Source organism: Dipteris shenzhenensis, chromosome 31, assembly GCF_047967505.1.
Source record: "Dipteris shenzhenensis isolate YYH24624 ecotype China chromosome 31, Dip_SZ_1.0, whole genome shotgun sequence".
Lineage (NCBI taxonomy): Eukaryota > Viridiplantae > Streptophyta > Polypodiopsida > Gleicheniales > Dipteridaceae > Dipteris > Dipteris shenzhenensis.
In genome coordinates this window covers 37,436,485-37,457,960 of record NC_141626.1, presented here as the reverse complement: position 1 = coordinate 37,457,960, position 21,476 = coordinate 37,436,485, and the positions used below count along the sequence as shown (strand labels likewise).

The 21,476-nt window shown below is 45.1% G+C and overlaps 1 protein-coding gene and 1 pseudogene across 3 annotated transcripts in view; one reads left to right on the top strand and one right to left on the bottom strand.

Moving 5' to 3' along the window:
• LOC147881414 (serine/threonine protein phosphatase 2A 55 kDa regulatory subunit B beta isoform-like) overlaps window positions 1-21,476 on the top strand; it is a 67,426-nt gene that overhangs the window by 5,993 nt on the left and 39,957 nt on the right. For 2 of the 3 annotated variants that reach the window (XM_087370086.1, XM_087370084.1), the window contains exons 2-6: window positions 1,344-1,447; window positions 1,664-1,759; window positions 1,971-2,090; window positions 3,537-3,755; window positions 4,017-4,108. In XM_087370086.1, coding sequence (XP_087226212.1) covers window positions 1,344-1,447; window positions 1,664-1,759; window positions 1,971-2,090; window positions 3,537-3,755; window positions 4,017-4,108 — 631 coding nt within the window. The remainder of the gene's footprint in view (window positions 1-1,343; window positions 1,448-1,663; window positions 1,760-1,970; window positions 2,091-3,536; window positions 3,756-4,016; window positions 4,109-21,476) is intronic. The other variant, XM_087370085.1, reaches the window with a different exon arrangement.
• On the bottom strand, window positions 5,261-19,541 carry LOC147881415 (uncharacterized; annotated as a pseudogene).

Genomic DNA, 21,476 nt, shown 5'->3' with positions numbered 1-21,476 from the left:
TATTGCATTATATTTCCCTTGGGCTTTGTCGACTATAAAGTCTGGTTCGGGCAATATTTCTAGTGTAGCTGGGACGATTGCATTCGTTGTGATCAAGGTTGACTCAAAGGGTGGCTCCAATGATCAAATTATTATTGCGGATGGACCTCGCAACAATGAAGATAGAGCGATCGTAAGTTAATTGAACTACTTCTAGTTGTTCATTGGCACCTTTGTGTTCTTTCTTGCTACATTCCTCCTAAAGAAATTAATGCCACTTTACTTTACTAATATAGTTTCTTTGAGTAGTTGACCTTTGTGAATGAGCGTAGGAGTGTACAAGCACAGCTTATTCAAGAATTCCATGACAATGACATAGCTATGCACACTCTCAGAAACGTCTCATATATGCATGCTCGTGATTCATTGTGTGTCTTTGACTTCACAATATTGGGAGATGTTCTTGAAGGCAATCAAAGGGAGGAACTACAGCAAGTCTTCATCAACCAATTCTCTGGACTAGGATATGGTCGAAGAGTAATATTTGGTTTGATTTTCTAAATGCCAATGTATTCTTTTGCTTCATACCCTAATCCATATTAATTTCTTGCCAGGTCCATGGTATTTTGCATTTCACTGGTTTAAATGGCCAACTAGTAGATTATGTTTGCTCTGTATGCTCTGGGAGCTGCGTCAGCAGAGACTCAGCCATGCCTTTTTGCTTCACATGTGATTCGCCACATGAAGTTCTATACACAGAATCTCTGAAGGGCAGAATTCCTGAATTGTAGTTGCAAGTCGGTAAACCCTAGTGTAAGTTAAAACTCACTCAACCCAAAACTCAACCACTAATTTTGGCGAGGGGGAAAAACCTTAGAAGGAAGAGGGGCCCTAACCCTCCTAACTACTTAATACATTGGCCACTGCCTTTAATATTACAATATTTAACAATGAATCCACTATTATGTGCTTGAAAACGTGCATGGGATCTAGACAATCTTCAAGTCTTTCCAGTACTTCAACTTAGAAGAAATGACCATGCTCTGAGTGCATAATACTTTTTCGATATTCTGAACTGAATGTGTAATACTTTTTCAAATTGATATCCATGGTATTGTTGGCAAGAAGGGTGTCTTGGGCTGTTTTTGGAATCAACCACATTGGCAAATTCAGGGTTATATCAAAATTTTCTGAAGTCAGTAAACTAAAGTATACTCTTTGTATCTTATTGCTTGTCTTTGCCAAATAATAGCAGTGTTATCCAAGACTTTCTTGTGCTCCAATGCTCCTGTGTTTTGTGAGGGTCTTGCAGATAATTTCTAATAACTGTAATAGATTCTGATGACCTCTTTTTGGTTGCACAGTGGATATCATATCTTCTATTGAGTTTGACAAGACGGGTGACCATTTGGCAACAGGAGATCGGGGGGGTCGCGTTGTTATTTTTCAGAGAGCAGATGGGAAAGACGTAAGCTATGCAGTGCTTGAAAACATTGAGAGTAATTTTTGAAGAATAAAGGATCAGAGTCTGCCTTTGGGCTTGCTATGGAAGGTCGTTTATGTTGTTTAATTCTGACGTTCTGTGATCTTAGAGAACCATTTGTGTTGCAAGATACATTTTAAAATTGTAATTGATTTTGAAGTATGAATAACTGCAACAGCATCATCTTGCAATGGTGTGCAGTTTCATCCACAAAAAGAGCTTGAAGAAGCAGACTTTTTGAATACAAAGCATCCGGAGTACCAGTACAAAACTGAGTTTCAGAGTCATGAGCCTGAGGTTTGGTTTTAAACCTCTTGGCGAGATAATATAATTTATGTTATTATTGGCTTATATCCTACCAAAATATTACCTGAATTTGCTTTATTGATTATTCTGAAGATGGAGGATTGAACTCGAATTCAATGCATTGACTGTTGATCCAAACTTCAAATTCATGTTGGGCCAGTTATATATGTATTAGAACAATGCTTTTTTGTTTCTTCTGCAGTTTGACTATTTAAAGAGCTTGGAGATCGAGGAGAAGATAAATAAAATCAGGTGGAGCCACACAGCTAACGGTGCATTATTCTTATTATCAACAAATGACAAGACCATCAAACTATGGAAGGTGGGATTTTCTTAAAGGGTGATTTAAAAAATGATGGTAATTCGGGCCGTGCTGTTTGATATTAAATTCAGACATGTTTTCTTTAGTTGATTTACATTTGAGAGCTTGCGGTGCTGTGCCGCTGAATATCTTGTGCCCATGGACTATTGCTTTGTGCATACTGTATATTATGTCTGCAGTTTGTACCATGTAGCAATTATAAGTAGCCTAGCTTAAAGCCTTATTTGCCTTATGCAAAGTGCTACAGTGTCTGAATAGATGGTCAAACTATTAAATGGATTAACTTTCTTAGCATATGCTGATGGAATTTGAATATAGAAGAAAGCTTTACATTCCCCTAAGAATTGTGTTTTGGAAGTGCAAGACAAGAACAAATGGGAATCTTTATCCCCACCCCCACCACTCCCCCCCCTTTTCCCACCCCGCCCCTGCGCCCTCCCCTTTCTTTCCCCCAAGAGATGACAAATACACCCTACCCACCTCAGAACACCCGCTCTAGACTTTGCAACCTTGAATGCATTCTTGCTCCTGGCAGTTTTGTCTTTCATGGCGGCTTAGTATTGCTAGCTTTTTCTTTAGCAAGGCATATCATAACTTCTGGAAATCTATCAAAATCTTGCGAGGAGCCTTTAATTGTGATTCAATTACTACGGATACTTCATTTTGTTTTGTTGCATTTCATCCTTTCATTGTTATCATTGAGTCATAGTTGTTTTTTAATTCCAGATCTACCTTCTACCAGCCTCAATTTTTTATGTTCAAAAATAAATTCTTATGTGAGAGAAGCTTTAGAAACTCAGCAGGTTGCTGTGTCACAGATAGGTCAGTAATTACAGTGAACCAGCTTTTCTATATGCAGTCTACACATGTTTAGGAGCTATGTCTTGTAATGAATTCATAGTGTCTAGGCATCAGTGTGCAACATACAGTCGAGGTTTTTTGGCTTTGTAGATCAATTCTGGTGAGCTCACTGTTGCATGTAATAGCTATGGCTAAAACATGCAGGCAGAGAGGTAGACTAAGCCTGTCATGTTTGAACTCTTTTGCTTTTTGCTACTCATCAAGAAAGGGAGGATAGCCCTTCTTGTCTTGTCTTACTGCATCTATCTCAGCTACTTGTTGGCAGGGCAATAGTTGTCCGTATAATATGTTATACAGAGACTTGGGCACCTGTTTTTTGTGTGCCTTTGAATATGTCTTGCCCAAGTTACTTGTTCAGCATTACAGATAGTGTAGCATCTTGCTGTCTGTCAATCTGTCCTACTGTACGTAATTTATTTGCAAACTCCAAGGCTGAATGGAAGTTACATGTTTCCATATGCGTTGAAACATGCAGGTTTATATGTGCCATCATGAGACCATGAAAACGAATATGATTTTGACTCTGTATCACATCATATGTTCTTGAGATGCTGGTTGAAAGCAACCTTTTCTATGTTTCAACAGGTGTTAGAGAAGAAGGTTAAAAAAGTCTCAGAGACAAACCTGGATCCAGTTGTTGGGATGAGCAATGGTAATTGGACTGGAGCAAAGCTTGCATTGAGTCCTAATGGTCATGCAGCCTGGTCCATTAATGGGGATTCAGATCGGTGCTCGTGTGCCGCTGCAAGCAATTGTGATGATGCTCTCTCATACAGACTACATTCCCTGCGCTTCCCTATGGTAGTCGTAACTGGTTCAAGTCTCACGAATTTTTTGGTTCTTAGGATGAGTGTTTGTGCATTATGTTCTTAGCTTTGGAACTCCAGATTTAGATCATGTCTTTTGGCATCTGCACATTTGAGATGTTGCAGGGCTATTGGCATTTACAGAAATTGATTTGTGTTGCACGAATGGATGATGAGATGTTGCAGGAACATTATGCTTCAGGCTCTCTTGGTTCTCAAGTAAAAAATCCTTATGAGTTGGAGTTGACTATAACTGCAGGTTTGCAGCAATGAAGTGGCACATGTGGCAAAGTGCAGGAGAGTTTATGGCCATGCTCATGATTATCATATAAATTCCATCTCGAGTAACAGGTGAAACTCAGTTCTCTGTGTGGAAATCGTCAAAGTGGCTTTTTTAGCTCTCTTGACTGCATACTTAGAGAACGTGTCATTTTGAGCGAAGGAGTTTATGAAAGGTCATTTCATTTAAAGCTCAATCATGGCAAACTGTCTAGGAAACAAACTGTTTTAGAGCAGTCCATAAGTTGGCATGATGCTGATAAGGAGAGGTTAGTAGAATATGCTTTTATACAGCAATGAAACACAGCTTTTGTGTGGATGTCTTTATTGAAATTTGATCAAATGGGAGTTCATTTGGATTGAATTTATTTCTATGCTTTGTCTGAAAACATGGAGGAAAAGGTCTCCTATAAGCAAGATGTGAACGAAGCATTCAGAGGACATCAAGTGATTGTTTGATGTCTTATGCCGCACCCTGAGAGAAATAACATATACATGATGAGAAAACAGAGTTTATACCACAGATTGTGTTGCCCTACAGCATGAGAAATCTGAAAGGTATTGAAGATGCCGCCTTTCATATAAAGCTTCGTAGACACAATCAAGTAAGTAGGAATATCTAGTACATTCATCTTGGCAAATGGTATGAGATTTATTTGATGTTTCTTTCCTGGTTCACTTAGCAGATTTCTGATTGAATATAGCCATGAATTTCTGTGAGACTACATTTTTAAAGGCCTTCCTGTTGTGATTTTCTGAATTTGTAGAATTAGCAGCAGATGATGGGCTCAAGGCTTTTCTTAAAGCGGCTCTATCAAAGAGGCACAAGAGGTTATAGGAAATTGCGTGACACTCAGTATCCTGTTTGCTTTGATACCTTATTTTATATGGCCTTCCTGTAGTGATTCTCTGAATTTGTAAAATTAGCAGCTGGTGGGCTCAAGGCTCTTCTCAAGGGGCTCTATCAAACAGGCATAGTACGTTGTAGGAAATTGTATGACACTGAGTGCTTCATCATGAAGCAACAATGGACCTAGCTCCTCGGATGTGAGTGATCTCATCCCTTCTCCAATGGTGAGAATCATCGCCAACCCTCGGTATCTCCTTGGATGCTTACTGACCAGGAGCATTGGTAGTCCACCTTGTGACCAATTGCTACGTGTTGATCCCTAAGAATCTTTACCTTCACCAGGAAGTCATGGGTTGACTCTCCTTTGTCTATCTTCAAGTTGAACAATCGATTTTGAAGCGTGATGATCCTCCCTGTATCTTGGCTTCATACAGATCTTGTAATGTCTTCCATGCCTCCTGTGCTGTATCCACCAGCTGTATGTGAGGTATCACCGAATCCACAGTCAGCTAATGATCATGGAAAGAGCGATTGCATCCCTCAGGTTCCACTCTTCACTTTATCTAAATCTACTAGAACTATGATCTTCCCCAAAGAGTCCAACACATCGATAGGTTTCGGCTTTGTGCCTTCCGTGATCTCCAAATATCCATAGCCATTAGATGGCTACAAACCTTCACATTCTAGATAGGATAGTTGGTTCCGCCCAGCTTCCAAGACTCTCCGAAGTTCGGAATGAGTGGATTGGATCCCATGGCCCAAAGTAGATGACCTGAAGCCTATTGACCTATTCTACAAGCCACACAAGAACACCTGAATGTGAGAGCTCCTTCCTCCTCTGCAAAGACTCCACCATTCAGCTTGAAGAAGGTTCCTAGTCTCCAATCTCCTAGGCCTCGAGTCACAAGCAAGGCCATTCCCGGACGATAACCTTTAGCTCTAATAATGTTAGAAAAAAAGAGGTAGATGCTTGCTTGAGGGCAACACTCCCATGGAGCGGAAGGCACTTATTGGAGCAGAACATAAATACATGTGCTTACTTAGAAGTAAAGAGGGCAACTCAGATATGAAAGAGAATCAGATGTAAAGCTGAGAGAAGCAACTCATGGTCAGCAGAGGACCACTTCCCTTCCTCCACATCTTCATCAACTCCAGCTGCAAACGGTGATAGTTCATTGGCAACTTGACAGCCTTGCCCGTCCAGTATGCCCAATGCTCACCAGTTTGTGTGATTTGGTAAATCCACATCCATGTAGACTTGCCATCGAGGGCCTACAAGCATAAAGCCCCTTGGGGATTTTGTAATGGGGCCTTGCCCCCAGGCCCCAACTCAAGGTGAGCATTGTCAAGTCCATGGAGGCCCACGACATGCACTAAGTCTATCACTTTTGAGAATACGGGCAGTCTAGAAACGAAAAGTGGATTATTTGGGATGTATGAGGTTAGCACAAATGCAAACTTATGCACCAATAAGATCAAATTCTAACAGTGAGAACATGCGTTAGGGATGCATTGAAGCAAATATGATTCAAATGAAGTTGTCCGACGAAAAGGATGATGGTGATGGTGATGGCGAGGAGAAGGCTCTCATAGCAAAGAGCAAGAGTGGCAAATGGAAGCCACAAAAAAACAAGGATGCCAAAAAAGACGTGGGGACACTCTTGATGGTGAAAACAAGAAGAAAAGGAAGAGAAAGAAGAAGTGATTCTATGGCGGCACGCTTGGATACTTTGCTAAAGATTGCAGAAAGAAGAAGGCTGATTAGACAAATAAGGGGGACCAGTCAGACATGGCCTTTGCGAATGTGGTAACAAAGGAACTATTCTTAGTGACGACACCACGTCCATTGAGATAGAGTATGCAGACCCAAGGGTGGCGGTGTACATAGCAGACATTGAAGAGTGGTAGATATGGTGGTGGAGGATGGAGAATGTTGCTCAATCATGGGGTCTGAGGACTAGTCCAGTGCGACCTGCAAAAATGGAAGAGCACACCTAGAGATGGAGCTTGATGAGCAAGAGATCACCAAGGAGAGCATAACTATAGGGTTACATATATGCATGGGAGATCACTTTTGTGAGGTACCTGGCTTGCTTCGATGGCAAGAATTACCAAACGAAAAATTCTAGGGTATGTGTTTTCACAATGTTTTTCTGGTGTTTTTTGTAGATTGCTTTAGGACTAGTGTTTATACAACTACTCTCAATTGGTTGGAGAGTGGGAGGTGAAGGCCTTCCATACAGATAGAGGGAAATCTCTCATTGCGAAGGATTTCGAAGCGCGTTACAAGATTGCTCTCAAGATTAGTGACAAAGACTTCGACAAGTTGTAGTTGGAGGTGATCACGAGGCTTCTTGTCAGAGTCGTGCAGAGTCCAGTGTGACCAGAAAACGCCTGGGCTCCTTTAATAGGGCACGACATGATCCTCGGGATTCAGTGGTTCCGTGAGCATGTACCGACGCTTGATTGGCGGCAAGACACCTTCACTATTGTGGAAGGTTTACCTGAGCCCGCCGTGATACGCGGCGATCGGAGCATACCAAGGATTCTGTTAATCTCGCATATTCAAGCAGGTCGCGCCGCTCGCAAGGGCGCCATGTGTGTACTTGTTTACGTCCAGTGCCAAATCACGGCAGTTCAAGCTGCTTCTCTGATGGGGCAAGCAATGGTGGATCTACTCCAAGAGTTCCAAGACATCATGCTCCGGGATGATCTGCCACCCCAGCTTTATCCCAACCGACAGGAAGACCATCGCATTGATCTCTACTTCCAGACTCGATACCTCCAAGTAAGTTTCCGTATCGACTTTCCAAGTCTATGGAGGGGGAGTTAGAGTATCTCAATTATTGTGCGCAGGGCTTATTAGACCTTCTTCTTCGCCTTTTGCTGCACCCATTCTATTTGTGGCAAAGAAGCAAAAGTCTGCACGACTGTGCGTTTGACTACAGAGCACTCAACAAGCTTACAGTGAGCAACAAGTTTCCTATGCCCTGCATCAAGTACATCTTGGAACGCCTCAATGGTGCAAATTTTTTCTCAAAGATTGACCTCAAGAGTAGCTACCATCAAGTTCGGATTTTTGAAGCTGACATCCCAAAGACAGCTTTCCGAATAGAGCGAGCTTATTACGAGTTCGTCGTCATGCCCTTTGGTCTGAAGAATGCGCCACCAATATTCAACAAGATGATGTCATGGGTATTTGCAGAGTATATTGGAAAGTGCCTGCTCATCTTTCTTGATGATATTCTTATCTTTTCCGCTACAGCCGAGCAGCATATTAAGGATGTGCGATGTGCCCTACAGTTACTACGTGATAACCAGCTATATCTCAACGCAAAGAAAAGTGAATTCGGATTGCTGGAAATTCAGTATTTGGGCTACATCATTAGTGCTCAAGGGATTCGATTGGACCTTGAGAAGATCCAAGCTATCACAGGTTGGGATGTCCCCATGACGGCCGAGGAGATCCGGTCCTTTGTGGGTTTGTGTCAAGCGTACAGCTCGCACATGGAGGGTTTCTCAACATACGCAACCCCTCTTATAGATTTACTCAAGGGGGTAAAGACACGCAGACAAAAAGTTCAAGTCACAGGCACCATGACTTGCAACGGTTGGCCACGACAACACCAGTTATGAAGATCGCCTCTTAGGATGATCCATTTTTTGGTAATCACAGACGCTAGCAATGTCGCCATAGAGGCAGTTTTATAGCAAGACGATAGGCCTGTGGCATATTACAGCAGAAAGCTTAACGATGCTGAAAAAAATTATCAAGTGTATGATAGAGAGCTCCTCGGTGTCATCCAGGCATTAAAACATTGGAAGCCTTTCCTATATGGATGGACTTTCACGGTTAAGACAGATCACCAAGCTCTTAAGTGGCTTCAGACAATGCCTAGTGCACAATGGAGCAATCGGCAACAACGGTGGAGCCATATATTCCATCAGTTTGGGGGAATGATTGAGTATGTTCTCGGCAAAAACAACCCCGTTGTAGGCTCAGTACGCGGAGTCAACAGAATTTGGCACGCAGCTCTAGTTAGCCACGACGCTTGCTCCAGGCCATTACTCATTAGAGGATGGTTGGCATTGCCAATCCCTGACAGTCCTTTTCAAGACATAGGTATGGATTTCTTGGGGCCACTTTCAGCATCCGCAGGTACGCGTAATACTCAATGTCTTACTATTGTTTGTCGATTTAGTAAATATTGTATGCTTATTCCCTCCAAACAAACGACCAGCGCTGAAGATGTAGCTCGTTTTTGGGATATTATATGTCCCAAGTATTTCACTTCTTTTGCAAAGAATTCACATTTGGATTCTTTAGCAAAGAGTGAATTATCCCTAAGCACCTGGAACACTTTCCGCAAATGCTCCAAATGCTTTTTCCTGGTTTTACTATAAATAAGGATATCGTCTAAAAATACTACAACAAATTTCCCTAGATATGGCCTTAAGACACTATTCATGAGTGTCATGAAAGTTGCTGGAGCATTTGTTAATCCAAATGGCATTACTTTAAGTTGATTACTTCTTTCCATTGGTATCCCATTGGAGGGTGCCAAAGACCATCACATCCGACAGGGACTACAAGTTTACGTCTAACGTTTGGCGAGCCTTGTTTGATAATTTTGGTACTAAGCTGCAGATGTCCAGCGCTTTCCATCCGCAATCGAACGGCGAGACAGAAAAGTATAATGGTATGGCATTTGATATTTTGAAATCATATTGTCATGATGCTCAGGGAAAGTATGAGCAGTTTCTTCCGCTTGTGCAGGCCATTCTGAACGATACCTATTCTTTGAGTATTGGTCGCACACCTTATGAAGCGGCGTTTGGACGGTGGTTTACCTCGCTCCTCACCCGGATGGTGTCTCCATCTCTTGAAGCCAACAAAACGACTGAATCAATGGCAGAGATTACGGAGTCCGTGAAAAGCCGTATCGCCAAAGCTTAAGCATCGTATACGCGCCACGCTAACAAATCCAGACGAGATGTCTAGTATAAAGAGGGTCAATGGGTGTATTTGCGCATTATCAAGCAAAGATTGAAGCAGGTGGGCAAGCGATGCCCTAAGCTGTTCTTCAAGAGCTTCGGACCATTCCCTATTATTCAAAATATCAACGATGTCTCAATGAAGTTACGCCTACCAGACAGTTGAACTATGCACAATGTGTTTCATGTAGCTTGGTTGAAGCCATATTTTAGACCTTCTCTTTCAAAGATTTCCGACGAGCAACAACCTAAAGTTCTTGATGAAGCCGAAGTTTTGCAGCCAGAAAAGATCCTTCTTCATAAATTCAAGCATGGGTCAGGACGCAGGATCCGAGAGTTTTACACCAAGTTCCGTGATCGAGGTACCCATGAAGTAGTGTGGTTGGACGAAGATTTTTTCCAGGAGTTTCCCTTGATATTGGCGGACTACTTGGAAGCAATGAACCTACCGCCAAGCTAAGAAGGAGGGAATGTCACATGCACCCGTGCACTTGGGTGCAAAGTGACACACTGGCTACATCGACAAGTGCGTAATAGTTCCCTAATAGGAGATTTTGTTGCATGTTGTGACCCCTTTGTGAGCCCTTGTCCAGGGACAGTTAGGCACAAGCTACGTAAGTCAGTCTCTTAGCCTTAGGTCAAGTTAGAAGATCAGTCCTTGTTCACTAGTACCCACTGGAGAACCGTAGGGTAGTGTTTCCGTCTTAGGTTTAGGGATAGGTTTAGGTCCAGCCTAGGATAGGAGCCCTTTTGGGCCCTCTCAGGGCTGGAACAAGTGAAGAGAATGGCAGGGGAAGGGCTGCCTTTATAGGCTACCCTGCACCCCTCCCTAGGCTGCCATTTATGGGGACTAGGGCTGCCTTTATGGGGCCTAGGGCTGGCATTTATGGTGTTTAGGGCTGGCATTTATGGGGCCTAGGGCTGGCATTTATGGGGCCTAGGTCTGCCATTTATGGGGCCAGCCAACCAGTCCCTAAAGCCCTATAAATAGAGGGCCTCCAGGCCCTCTTTCCTCATTCAGTTATCCCAGCACTTCAGCCTCCTACAGCTCCTCCTCAGCCCCCTCTGAACAGCCTGACACTCACCCCTAGTGGCCCTCTGACCAGCCTCAGCCTTTGGCATGAGTTCAGCGTTCACGCAGCGCATCAGACGGGGAGTCGGGACAGCGAACGAAGTAATGTTTGGGGTCTGTTTCAGCAGCTCTTTTCAGTTATCTTTTATAGCTTTACACAGCTCACTCTCAGCTCTATATTTCAGTCATCTCTGAGCTCTCTCATAGGATCTATCACTCCTAGCTTTCACTCTCTTACTCACGTAGTAACCTTGCATTCCGGTGGACAGCACAAGCCTCTTCCTTGCCTTGCAGAAGCGTCCTACATCGTTAGTGTGGACAGCATCAAGGTCTCGGTATTTGTCGGCGTTGCCTCTCAGGTCTTTGGGTCTGCTATACGCATGCACAGTGAGCTTTAGAAGTGCGTTTTCCATGCTCTCTCGAAGAGTGTTCGTTGTATTTCTCAGTTCTCCAAGTATAAAGCAAATTCTCCCTTGATTGGGGGAGGGGGCCCTCAGTGGGTACAGGGACCCAATCGGTTGTCGACTCTACTCTCTCTCTACCCTCATCTCCTTTCTCTCTTTATGGTAAACAACGCTAATTCTTCGCTAAAGGTTTAAAGAAGGTCTTGCTGTGAATTACACGATCAGATTACCGTTGCATGTTACAGTAGACCCAGTGTATTTTTATATTCAATGATGCTTAGCCTCACTACAATGCCAGTACGGATCTTTATACAAAACCCATTCTGGAAATCCAAGAGTCGTAGACCAAGACTCAAGTATGGGACCTCTACAAAGACACTCCTGTCAGAGATGGAGCTCCAAAATACAAGAGACTGAGACTAATCCAAGAAGCAACCACTGGCAGTCCCTGGAAAGTTCTATGTGAACATAGCCATGTGAACAGCTTCAGCCTTCTCCTTTATCGCTGAAACACAAGCAAAACAGGTTTTACCCATTAGGGTTAGCATAAACAAGTCAAAACCCTAAATAAGGTAAGTTGAGTTAAATGGTAGCCATCTAAAATAACTAGGCAGTCAGAAAACGAGATTTATACAGCAGGCTGATTGTACAGGCAGGTCAACTTCTCACCTCAGCTTGGCAGGTGAAAGAAACAACAAGATTGCCAAGAAGGAATGCAGAGCAGCAAGAAGATAGGCAATCAATAGGAATCAATAGGATGAAGAGTGGAATTGCTAGGAGTTAATTGTGTGAGAGAGCAATCAATAGGAAAGCGAGAAGGGTAGATAGGGCAGCGAAGGTAGAGCACTAGGGCAGCACTTTCAGCAGTGCAGCAACCTGGAAGAGCTGTCACGGGGACGTGAATTTCACGTGTAGCTAACTCCGTGGCTACTTTGGCTGAGGGGACTGGCCTAGAGGAAGCACCCACTTCCTAGAAGTCCCTAGTCCATTTACTAGTGCACCCACTAGGCCCAAATGCTAGGAAAGTGAGGGGTGTAAATGTTGGGCCCAAGGAGAAACCAATGTTTCATTGGTTTTAGAGGGTTAGGATTTTAATGTGAGGGGCAAACCAATGTTCCATTGGTTTGGAAGGGTTAGAGCTTTAATGAGGGGCCACGTGGCATCCCCTCATGCACTACCTACCACCTCCTTCTCCTCTCCTCAACGTTGCAGGATGCTCTCTTACGTTTCTTGATGATAAAAGGCTTGGCATGTTTTCCAAAGCTCCCTGCTCCATGCATTTCTTGGGTCTCCATGCATTTCGAGGCAGTCCGTACAACTTTACGGACTGCAGGCGCTACATTCAAGGCCCCCGTACGGACTGAACGGGCCATTAAAGCTGCTGTACGGATCTGCACCCCTGCTGTACGGGGATATGTTCCACGCTGTACGGGGTCCTAAAGGCTGTTGTACGGGCCTGTTTTGACGCTGGTTTGCTACTTGCACACCTCCCGAGACATCCACACGTACCTCGAGGCTGCTGCCCGCATCCGGAGGTGTTTTTGATCGCTGAATTGCTGCTGCACGCTTTCTGAAGCACTCATTCTGAAGTAGGGCTGTCATTTGAAGCTGCACGGGTCAATTCCAAGGTGTAGGTGGATTTTGCCATGGAAGTTTAGCCCTTCTTCGCTCGCCCAAGACTCTACACCTGTTAGCCTTGCTCTTCTGTCTGTTTTCAGCTCTCAGAATCTGTATCTCTTACTTTCTCTCTCTTTCCCCTTGGTTGGAAGCCTTTTCTACACCCCTGGGGACTTGGGCTGAGGATAGGTGCAGGAAAAGTCTTGCCCCTCTCCCATGGACAACGGGTATGGACATTCTGATTTCCTTCTGGTTTGCTTTTGCTATCTTGGAAGTTTGTTGCTTTGCATTTTGTTGTATGGAGTCCTTTTTGGGCATTACAGGCTGTAAGCAGGTATCAGTCACAGAGGGTATGCCTGGTTGGTGCCAGAGGAACAAATTGGTTGCAGTTTCATGCCTTGATGCAATTCGAGCATGTCTGGGGATTGGAATTGATGCCTTGACACAGTCAAGTGACACAGCTGATGAGAAATGCCTTAGTTTTGACCCTGACACTTGGGTACTAGTGGTGTATTGGAATTGGATGTAGGCAGAGGCCAATTATTGGCTCTGGTAGTGGAAAATGCAAGCAGAACAGTATAAGGGTGCACCCTTGTTGTATCAGTGCATCATCAGCTGACGAAGCACAAAACACTGCTGTCTTGGACACTTCTCCCACCTCAGATGAGGTATTGCACTGATTTTATATGCATAAACCACTTGTCATACACTGTTTTGTTCACTGAAAAGAGGCTCCAAACACTTCAGCCTGTCACAAACCTGCAACAAAGAATGGGACAAATCCCAAGCAATCACCCTTCTACCAAGGGGATAAAAGGCATCTGAAGTCTCAAACAGTAACTCAAGTGCTCACAAGCAAAATCTGGGCAAAAGCCCCTTGATTTGACACCTGTACCAAGTGAAAAAACACCTCAACACAGAGGTAGCATACAAAATACAGCGCTCTCCTGGCACTTTCACCTGACAAAGTAATGCATAAACTGCCTGTGTGCACAGTGGCAACATAGATCCCAACGTACAAACACCGAAAAGAAGATCTTTTGAGCACTGTCAACGATGGACAGTTAGGGACCGAGTAAACTTGATGCGCCCTGGCCAAGCGTGGCTCAACTGAGATTTTCAAAGTGTCGTACCCAAATTGTGACCTGCAAAGAAATGTCACTGATACACTGCGGAAAACGAGACCAATGTGGGCACCCTGGCTCCACACTGCCTCAAGGCATACACTGCATACACTTCCAGGCAAAAGCCCTATGAAATTGTCACCCGAAAACTGAGATTTGCACTCAGCAAAAGCATAAAAGCCCTCTGCAAAATCAAGGCATTTGACCTTCCCGAAACAAGATAACTGTGCAACCACCACACATTGTGGCACTAGTCACCTCAAGCACGAGGGACACCAGGGTACTTGCTGTACCTTCAACACACAGTTTTGAGAACTGAACAACCGGGAATGAAGAGCAGAGTGCTCTCTCTTTTCTTCTTTCCCCTAAAAAAAAAGCCTGCTGTACCTGCTGTACCTGCGCAGGGTACAAATCCCAAAGACAAAGAATCCGAACTGTACCTCTCTGACGCAATGACCGTACGGCGGCGTTCGTACAGTACGGCCACTTGTACGGCGTCCGTACAGTCGGTACGGACGACTGTACGAAAGGCTGTAGCAGCCTGTGCTGTGCGGTGCGCAGCTAGCAGTAGCTAGCTAGCTGCTGCGTGTGCCAGCTGCCCCGCGCTGCCCCGCGTTGCCCGCGTGCGCTGCCCTGCTCTGCCCGCGTGCGCTGCTTGCGCGTTGCCCTGCTCTGCCCGCGTGCGCTGCTTGCGCGCTGCCCTGCTCTACCCGCGCGCGCTGCCTGCGCGCTGCCCTGCTCTACCCGCGTGCGCTGTCGAGCTCGTTGTTGCCGCTGCTGAGGGCACGAGGCCCGAGAGGAGAGGGAGGGATAGAGGGAGGTGTAGACAGGAGTGGAGAGGGAGAGGTGAAGGCTCTGATACCAGTTGAGAGGGAATGAGAGGGAGTGGAACCAAGGGGAGAGAGAGAGAGAGAGGGGGAGACACAAAAGTGTGGGTGTGAAGTGTTGAGCCACACCACAAACTCATAGGTTTTATTAGGATTAGGCTTTCACCCTATGACTGTCTTAAGACAGTCATAGGCTTTCACCCTATGACTGTCTTAAGACAGTCATAGGTGTCATATCTTTAACAAAAGGGTGGCAATGTGCCTTTACCCCAACAGATGCTGCTGAGGAGGGAAGACTAGAAACCACGGAAAATCCGATGCAACCAAGGAGTTCCACAACCCAAAAGTGTAGCCCTTGATTTGCTCCGGCACATAGATTATGTGGCCCTCTTCATCCATAGGAGGCAACTCAGGAAGAACCTGGACATGCTATCCGACATGTGGTTTCAGCAAGGATACATGGAAAACATTATGGATCTTGGAGGTACTGGGTAGTTCCAACTGATATGCTACCTGCCCAACTTTGCGGATGATTTTGTAGGGGCCATAATACCTGTGGGCAAGCTTTGTGTTGGTATTACCTTTCAGCGAGGAATATCGATTCTTATGGAGACGTAAATGCACATAATCCCCTTCTTCAAAAGATAAGTACCTCCTTTGTTCATCCGCATACTTCTTCTGCTTGGCTTGGGCATCCTGCATATTCCTCTTAGCCAACTGCAGAAGGGCATCCATACTCTCCAAATCATTCCTTGCTTGCTGATTTTTCACAGCCAAGTCTGCAACCCCGGAAGGCATTCCCACTTTGCATCCATACATAGCCTCGAATGGATTCATGCCAATAGAGAGGTGTTTGGTGCTGTTGTAGCAAAATTCAGCCAATGGTAACCATTTGTCCCAAGACTTCTGCGTGTCATGACAGTAATGCCTTAGATACTCCTCCAACCACTTGTTCACCCTCTCTGATCCGTCTGTGGATGATAAGCAGTACTAGGCGCAAGGGAAGTACCAACTGCAGTGAATAACTCCTGCCAAAAGTGACCCATAAATTTAGCATCCCTGTCACTGACAATCTCCTGAGGAAAACCATGGTGCTTGAACACATACTCAATGAATTGCCAGGCAACCTGTGAAGCGGAGTACCGAGTCCTAGTCGGTATGAAATGGGCCTGCTTAGTCATCCTGTCAACCACCACAAATATGCTATCCCAACCCTTATCTGTAGAAGGCAAGCCTGTAATGAAGTCCATGGCAATGTGAGTCCATTTGCCTTCAGGAATGGGTAGCGGTTGCAGAAGGCCTGCGGGTAACCGGCTGTCCACTTTATTTTGTTGGCAGGGCAAACATTCACTGACAAACTTAACCACATCTCGCCACAAACCATCCCAAATAAAGCTCTCCTTGACTTTTTCATATGTTTTTGTGATACCCGTATGCCCTGACATAGGGGATGAGTGCATTTCCTGTAATACCATCAACCTGTACTTGGAGTCTGGCACAAGATAAATTCTGTCCCTGCACCATAACAGTCTGTTGTGGAGCTGAAATCGAACATGTCCTTGGCTGGACGGACTCTGTAACTCCACAAAAATAGGGGCTGCATCAGAATTTTGCATGTATTCCTCCTGAATCCCAAGTATCCACTCCTGATGAAGCGTGGAAATGGTAGACAGTTTGCATGACCACATCCTGGACAAGGCATCAGCAACCACATTCTCTTTCCCCTTTCTATATTCAATGTCAAAATCATAGGACTGAACTGCAGCCAGCCATCTCTTCTGCTTCATGGATAAATTAGGCTGCGTTAAGAAGTACTTGAGTGTCTTGTGATCCGTTTTGACCTTAATCTTGCTACCGTACAGGTAGTGGTGCCATTTTGCAAAAGCATGCAAGATTGCCAGCATCTCTTGATCATAAACATGATAATTCATTTCCCTGGCATTAAACTTCCTGCTCTCAAAAGCAATCACACCATGCTCTTGTCTTAGGACAGCCCCTAAACCTTTGCCACTGGCATCCGTCTCAATAATGAAAGACCGTGAGAAATCAGGGCACACCAATACAGGTGCATTGCTAAGGGCATCCTTGAGGTTATCAAAGCTGAGTTGTGCTGCTTCTGACCATTGGAAGGCATCCTTTTTCAGCAAATCAGTGAGAGGGGCAGCCCTTTTGGTGAAGTGCCTAATGAATCTCCTGTAAAAAGAAGCAAGACCCAAGAAACCTCTGAGCTGCGTGGTATTTTGTGGCTGCGGTCACTCCTTAATGCATTTCACCTTAGCTGGGTCTACCCTGATTCCGTGCCTGCTTACAACATGACCAAGATATTCAACCTCCTCTGCCATAAATGTGCACTTGCTGGCCTTGGCATAAAGCTGATGCATCCTCAAGATTTCTAGCACTTGTCGGACATGGTCAATGTGTTCCTGTGCATCCTTACTATAAATGAGAATGTCATCGAAAAATACCAGCACACATTTGAAAAGAAGGTGGTGTAAGATCTTGTTCATGAGTGCCTGGAAGGTGGCTGGTGCATTAGTCAAACCAAAAGGCATCACCTTGAACTCATATAATCCTCTTTCTGTACAAAAGGCAGTCTTATGCTCATCACCCTCTTTCATCCTGATCTGATGGTAACCTGACCTCAAATCAATCTTCGTGAAATACTGAGCACCCTTGAGTTCATCTAGCAGGTCATCAATCCTGGGAATAGGAAACCTGTTCTTAATGGTGGTCTTATTCAATTCTCTGTAATCAATGCACATACGAAAAGAGCCATCCTTCTTCTTCACCAGGAGTACTGGAGATGCAAAAGGCGAGGTGCTATGATCAATGAAGTTCTTCTCAAGTAAATCCTGCACCTGTGTTGCCACTTCTTCCCGTTCAACCTTAGAAAGTCGATACGGGGCCTTGTTTATTGGTTTACTGCCATGTTCCAGAACTATGGCATGATCAACATCTCTTTTTGGGGGCAACTGAGATGGCATATCAGCAAACACATCCCCAAATTCTTAGAGCAATTTTTGCATTTCACAATTATCCACATGGGGAATACCACCCTCTTGAGGTACAGAGACATTCAATGCATAAATGGCACTTTCGTTCTTGAGCTCCCTAGCTAGCTGCCTTGCTGAAATGACCTGTAATTTCTGATTCACAATGCCCTGCAATGTAACAGTTCTACCCTTGTGGCAAAACTCAAGAGATAAAGCATTCAAATCTATACTAATTTTCCCCAAGGATTTCAGCCAATCACAACCCAGGACAGCATCTATGGGCCCCATATCCAATGCCAAAAGATCACCTGCAAACTCATAATGATCAGAAAACTTGATCCTGGCATCCTGGCAACAATGTCTGCTGATCATGTGCTGTCCATTCGCGATCTCCACTTTCAGACCATGGTCTATCTCTGTAGCAACTAATCCCAATCTTTGCAATGTTCTACAATTAATGAAACTGTGAGTGCTACCACTGTCTACCAATACATGGACAGATCTGCCATTAATCATTCCCTTCAACGTGATTGTGTCAGCACTTTTGGCACCCATCAAGGCATGTAGTGAGATGGTATACAGTGTAGACTGGGCATCCCAATAAATCTGTTCATCATCCACAGGAACATTACCATTAGCATCACCTCTGACATGAAAAGGCATTGTAGGTTGATGCTCCAACACAGAGAGTGTTGGCTTACGGCCTTTCCTGCTACACGTAGGCTGAATATCAATCTCATGCATCACATGAGAGGTTTGCTCAATAGCCCCACCCGGATCAAAAGGAAAAACAGTCCCCTTTGTGGCATCTGTGTCAGGGGACTCATCTGCATCATGAGCTCCTGTCAATTCCTCATGAGAGACATCATGGGGGTCTGCTACATCAGCCACTTCATCATCATCAGATAATTCAATTATCATGCTGAGTTTGGCTGAGCTGACATTCTTCATTTTGCACACATCTCGGTGCTCAGGTGTCCATTTCTCTCCACACCTAAAGCATAAATTTGCCTTCTTCCTACTGTCCATTATGGCTCTGGAATGTTGTTTAACTTCTGATTTGCCAAAACCAGCACTGGTTTTGACACCTGTCTTTGCATCCATGGGCCTGTATGGCTTTGCATATGGCATCTTACTTCCAGAAACCGTTGGATATCGTGGGAAGGAAGCAGCTGCTGGTTTCTTATCAATCCAATCAGCAGAATTTGTCTTCCTGTCAGCATCATAAGCAGTACCATAGAAGCTATGTGACACATGCTTGTACTTGCCAGCATATTTTGGCTCAAACACCTCAGCAAGCTGGGCTGCTCGCTCAATGGTTAGAGGATTGTGAGCTCTCACATCAGCAGCTAGAGAGGGATCTAAGCCTTGTATAAAACACAGCAACTTCCCTTTCTCAGAAATATCCTGTACAAACAAAGAAAGTCTCCAAAAACGCTGCAAGTACTCCTGGACCGTACCTGTCTGTGACAGTGCATAGAATTCAGCAAGGTATTGTTCAAGGATCAGGGCCGAGACGAAGGTCGTGACCATAAGCTCCTTGAACTGTTTCCAGGTGGTAGGCTTCTGAGGTGACTCTCGCATGTAACGCCACCATGTATGTGCATAATCCTGTAAATGCATAATCCTGTAAATGCATGCCAGCAAAAATGATCCTCTCCTCATCATTCTTAGGGTAAAAGCGGAAATAATCTTCAAGCTTCGTGAGCCACTCCTCCAACTCATTGGGAGTGCGGGTGTCACCCTTAAACTTATGCAGAGAGATTTTATCTTTCACATCTTTGGCTGCGTTATTCCTATAGTGACTACCAGCATACTCATGCTTGAAGCTCACATACTGTGAAAAGGGCATCCCATTACGAACATCCTCAGGCAAAGCCCTATATGAACGTAAGGCATCTGAAAGCATATCATCCATGTTTGCATGCTGCCCACTTCCACTCCCCTGATGCATAAAGTGCGTCTGGCTGAAAGCATTACCTCCCTGATACGCAGGCTGAGTCTGACTGAATGTATTAACAGGAGGTGTCATCGAAGCATGCAATCCCTGTTGAGTCTGCCTGCCATAAACATCTCGGTGGGTGGGTGGCATAGAAAAAGGTTGAGAAGGGGACTGGCCCCTCTCCCAACTGCCCTGAAACCCAACACCCAATCCAGGCATGCTCGCCGTTGGCAAAAATGTGCCAATGGGCCGGCCCAAAATGGACGAGCCAATGAAATATGCGAGCCAAATGGAGGCCTGGAATCAATAAGAGAAGTGCTTGGCGGCACGGGCAAGGCATCACCAGAATCAACATAATCCCCATGCTGGGGTGCATGCATAGAACCAACATCATAAGTGCGACGGCCATCAGCCATAAATCCCTTGTGTGGGTCAGGAAAATCACCCTGGCTATCCGACTGATCCCCGTGCTGGGGTGCGGGCTGCTTACCCTTATCGTGCATACTGACGGCGGTAGTGATCTGTTGCCCAATGTTCTTACCCATCTGGGTGATAGCTGTATCGTGCATAGCCATAGCAGTGGTGAGCTGCTGCCCCAACTGCTGACCCATCTGCTGAAAAGCCCCCTGAAGCATCGAGGCCAATGCATCTAGAAACTGTGTGTCGGTAGGCATAGCAGAAACTGGCTGTGAAGGAGATGCACCCTCTGTGACCGGCATCTGCTCCTGCTGAGCAACATCGTCACCGTGCTGAGATGACTCATCCGACCGGGGTGCACGCCTGGGTGCCATGAGTGACACGAGGAAAATGTGCCAAGTGTCGAAGGCTCGATGTAGAGGCTGGAGAGGTGTCAGTAGCAGTCGTTGAAGAGGTTCGAAGAAAGCTCGGTGAAGAGGCTGGAAACGGGGCTCAAAATGAGCCACGAAGGTGGCTAAGAAAGGCCCAGAATAGGGCTGTAGGAGTACCCTAAAAGAGGTTTTTTTTAAAAAAAAATATAAAAATAAATAGTACAGCTCAAGACCTTTAGGACTGTTAGGACAGTGTCTTAGGCCAACCTAACCCAACCTTTAACCTTAGTTAGCACTAACCTAACCTAGACCCAAACTAACTAAATCTTAGCTAACCATACCTACTAACCTAACGTGACCTGGACTAACCCTAGTTAAGACCTTAGACTAAGGTCTAAGGTAGATAAGGAAAAGAAAGGCCGGCAGCAGCGGCGAGGCGGTGACCTAGCGGGTTGAGCAGAAATGCGGCGCGGCGACAAGTCATGGGAGGAGGACGACGGGTCAGTTGTCGACGGAGGCAGATGGACAGATGAAAAAATCTCGGGAGGAGGAGGAGGACAACGAATCGATCGACAGAGGCAGATGGATATACGTCGAGGACAGGATCATTGAAGGCAACGGGGGACTGTCGCGACGGCTAGCTCATGGCGTGGGCTTCGAGCACGTCTGCACGTCCTAGGTTGCATGTCTGCACGAAAGGGTGTAAGGAAAGGTACCGTGTCCTGAGCAGGTCGGAAGCTGCCAAGCGACGTAGTCTAAAACCAGACGTAGGAGCATCCGGATATCAATCAACGTGGAATTGCTTTGGTCGGACAGTTCTATGCTCCC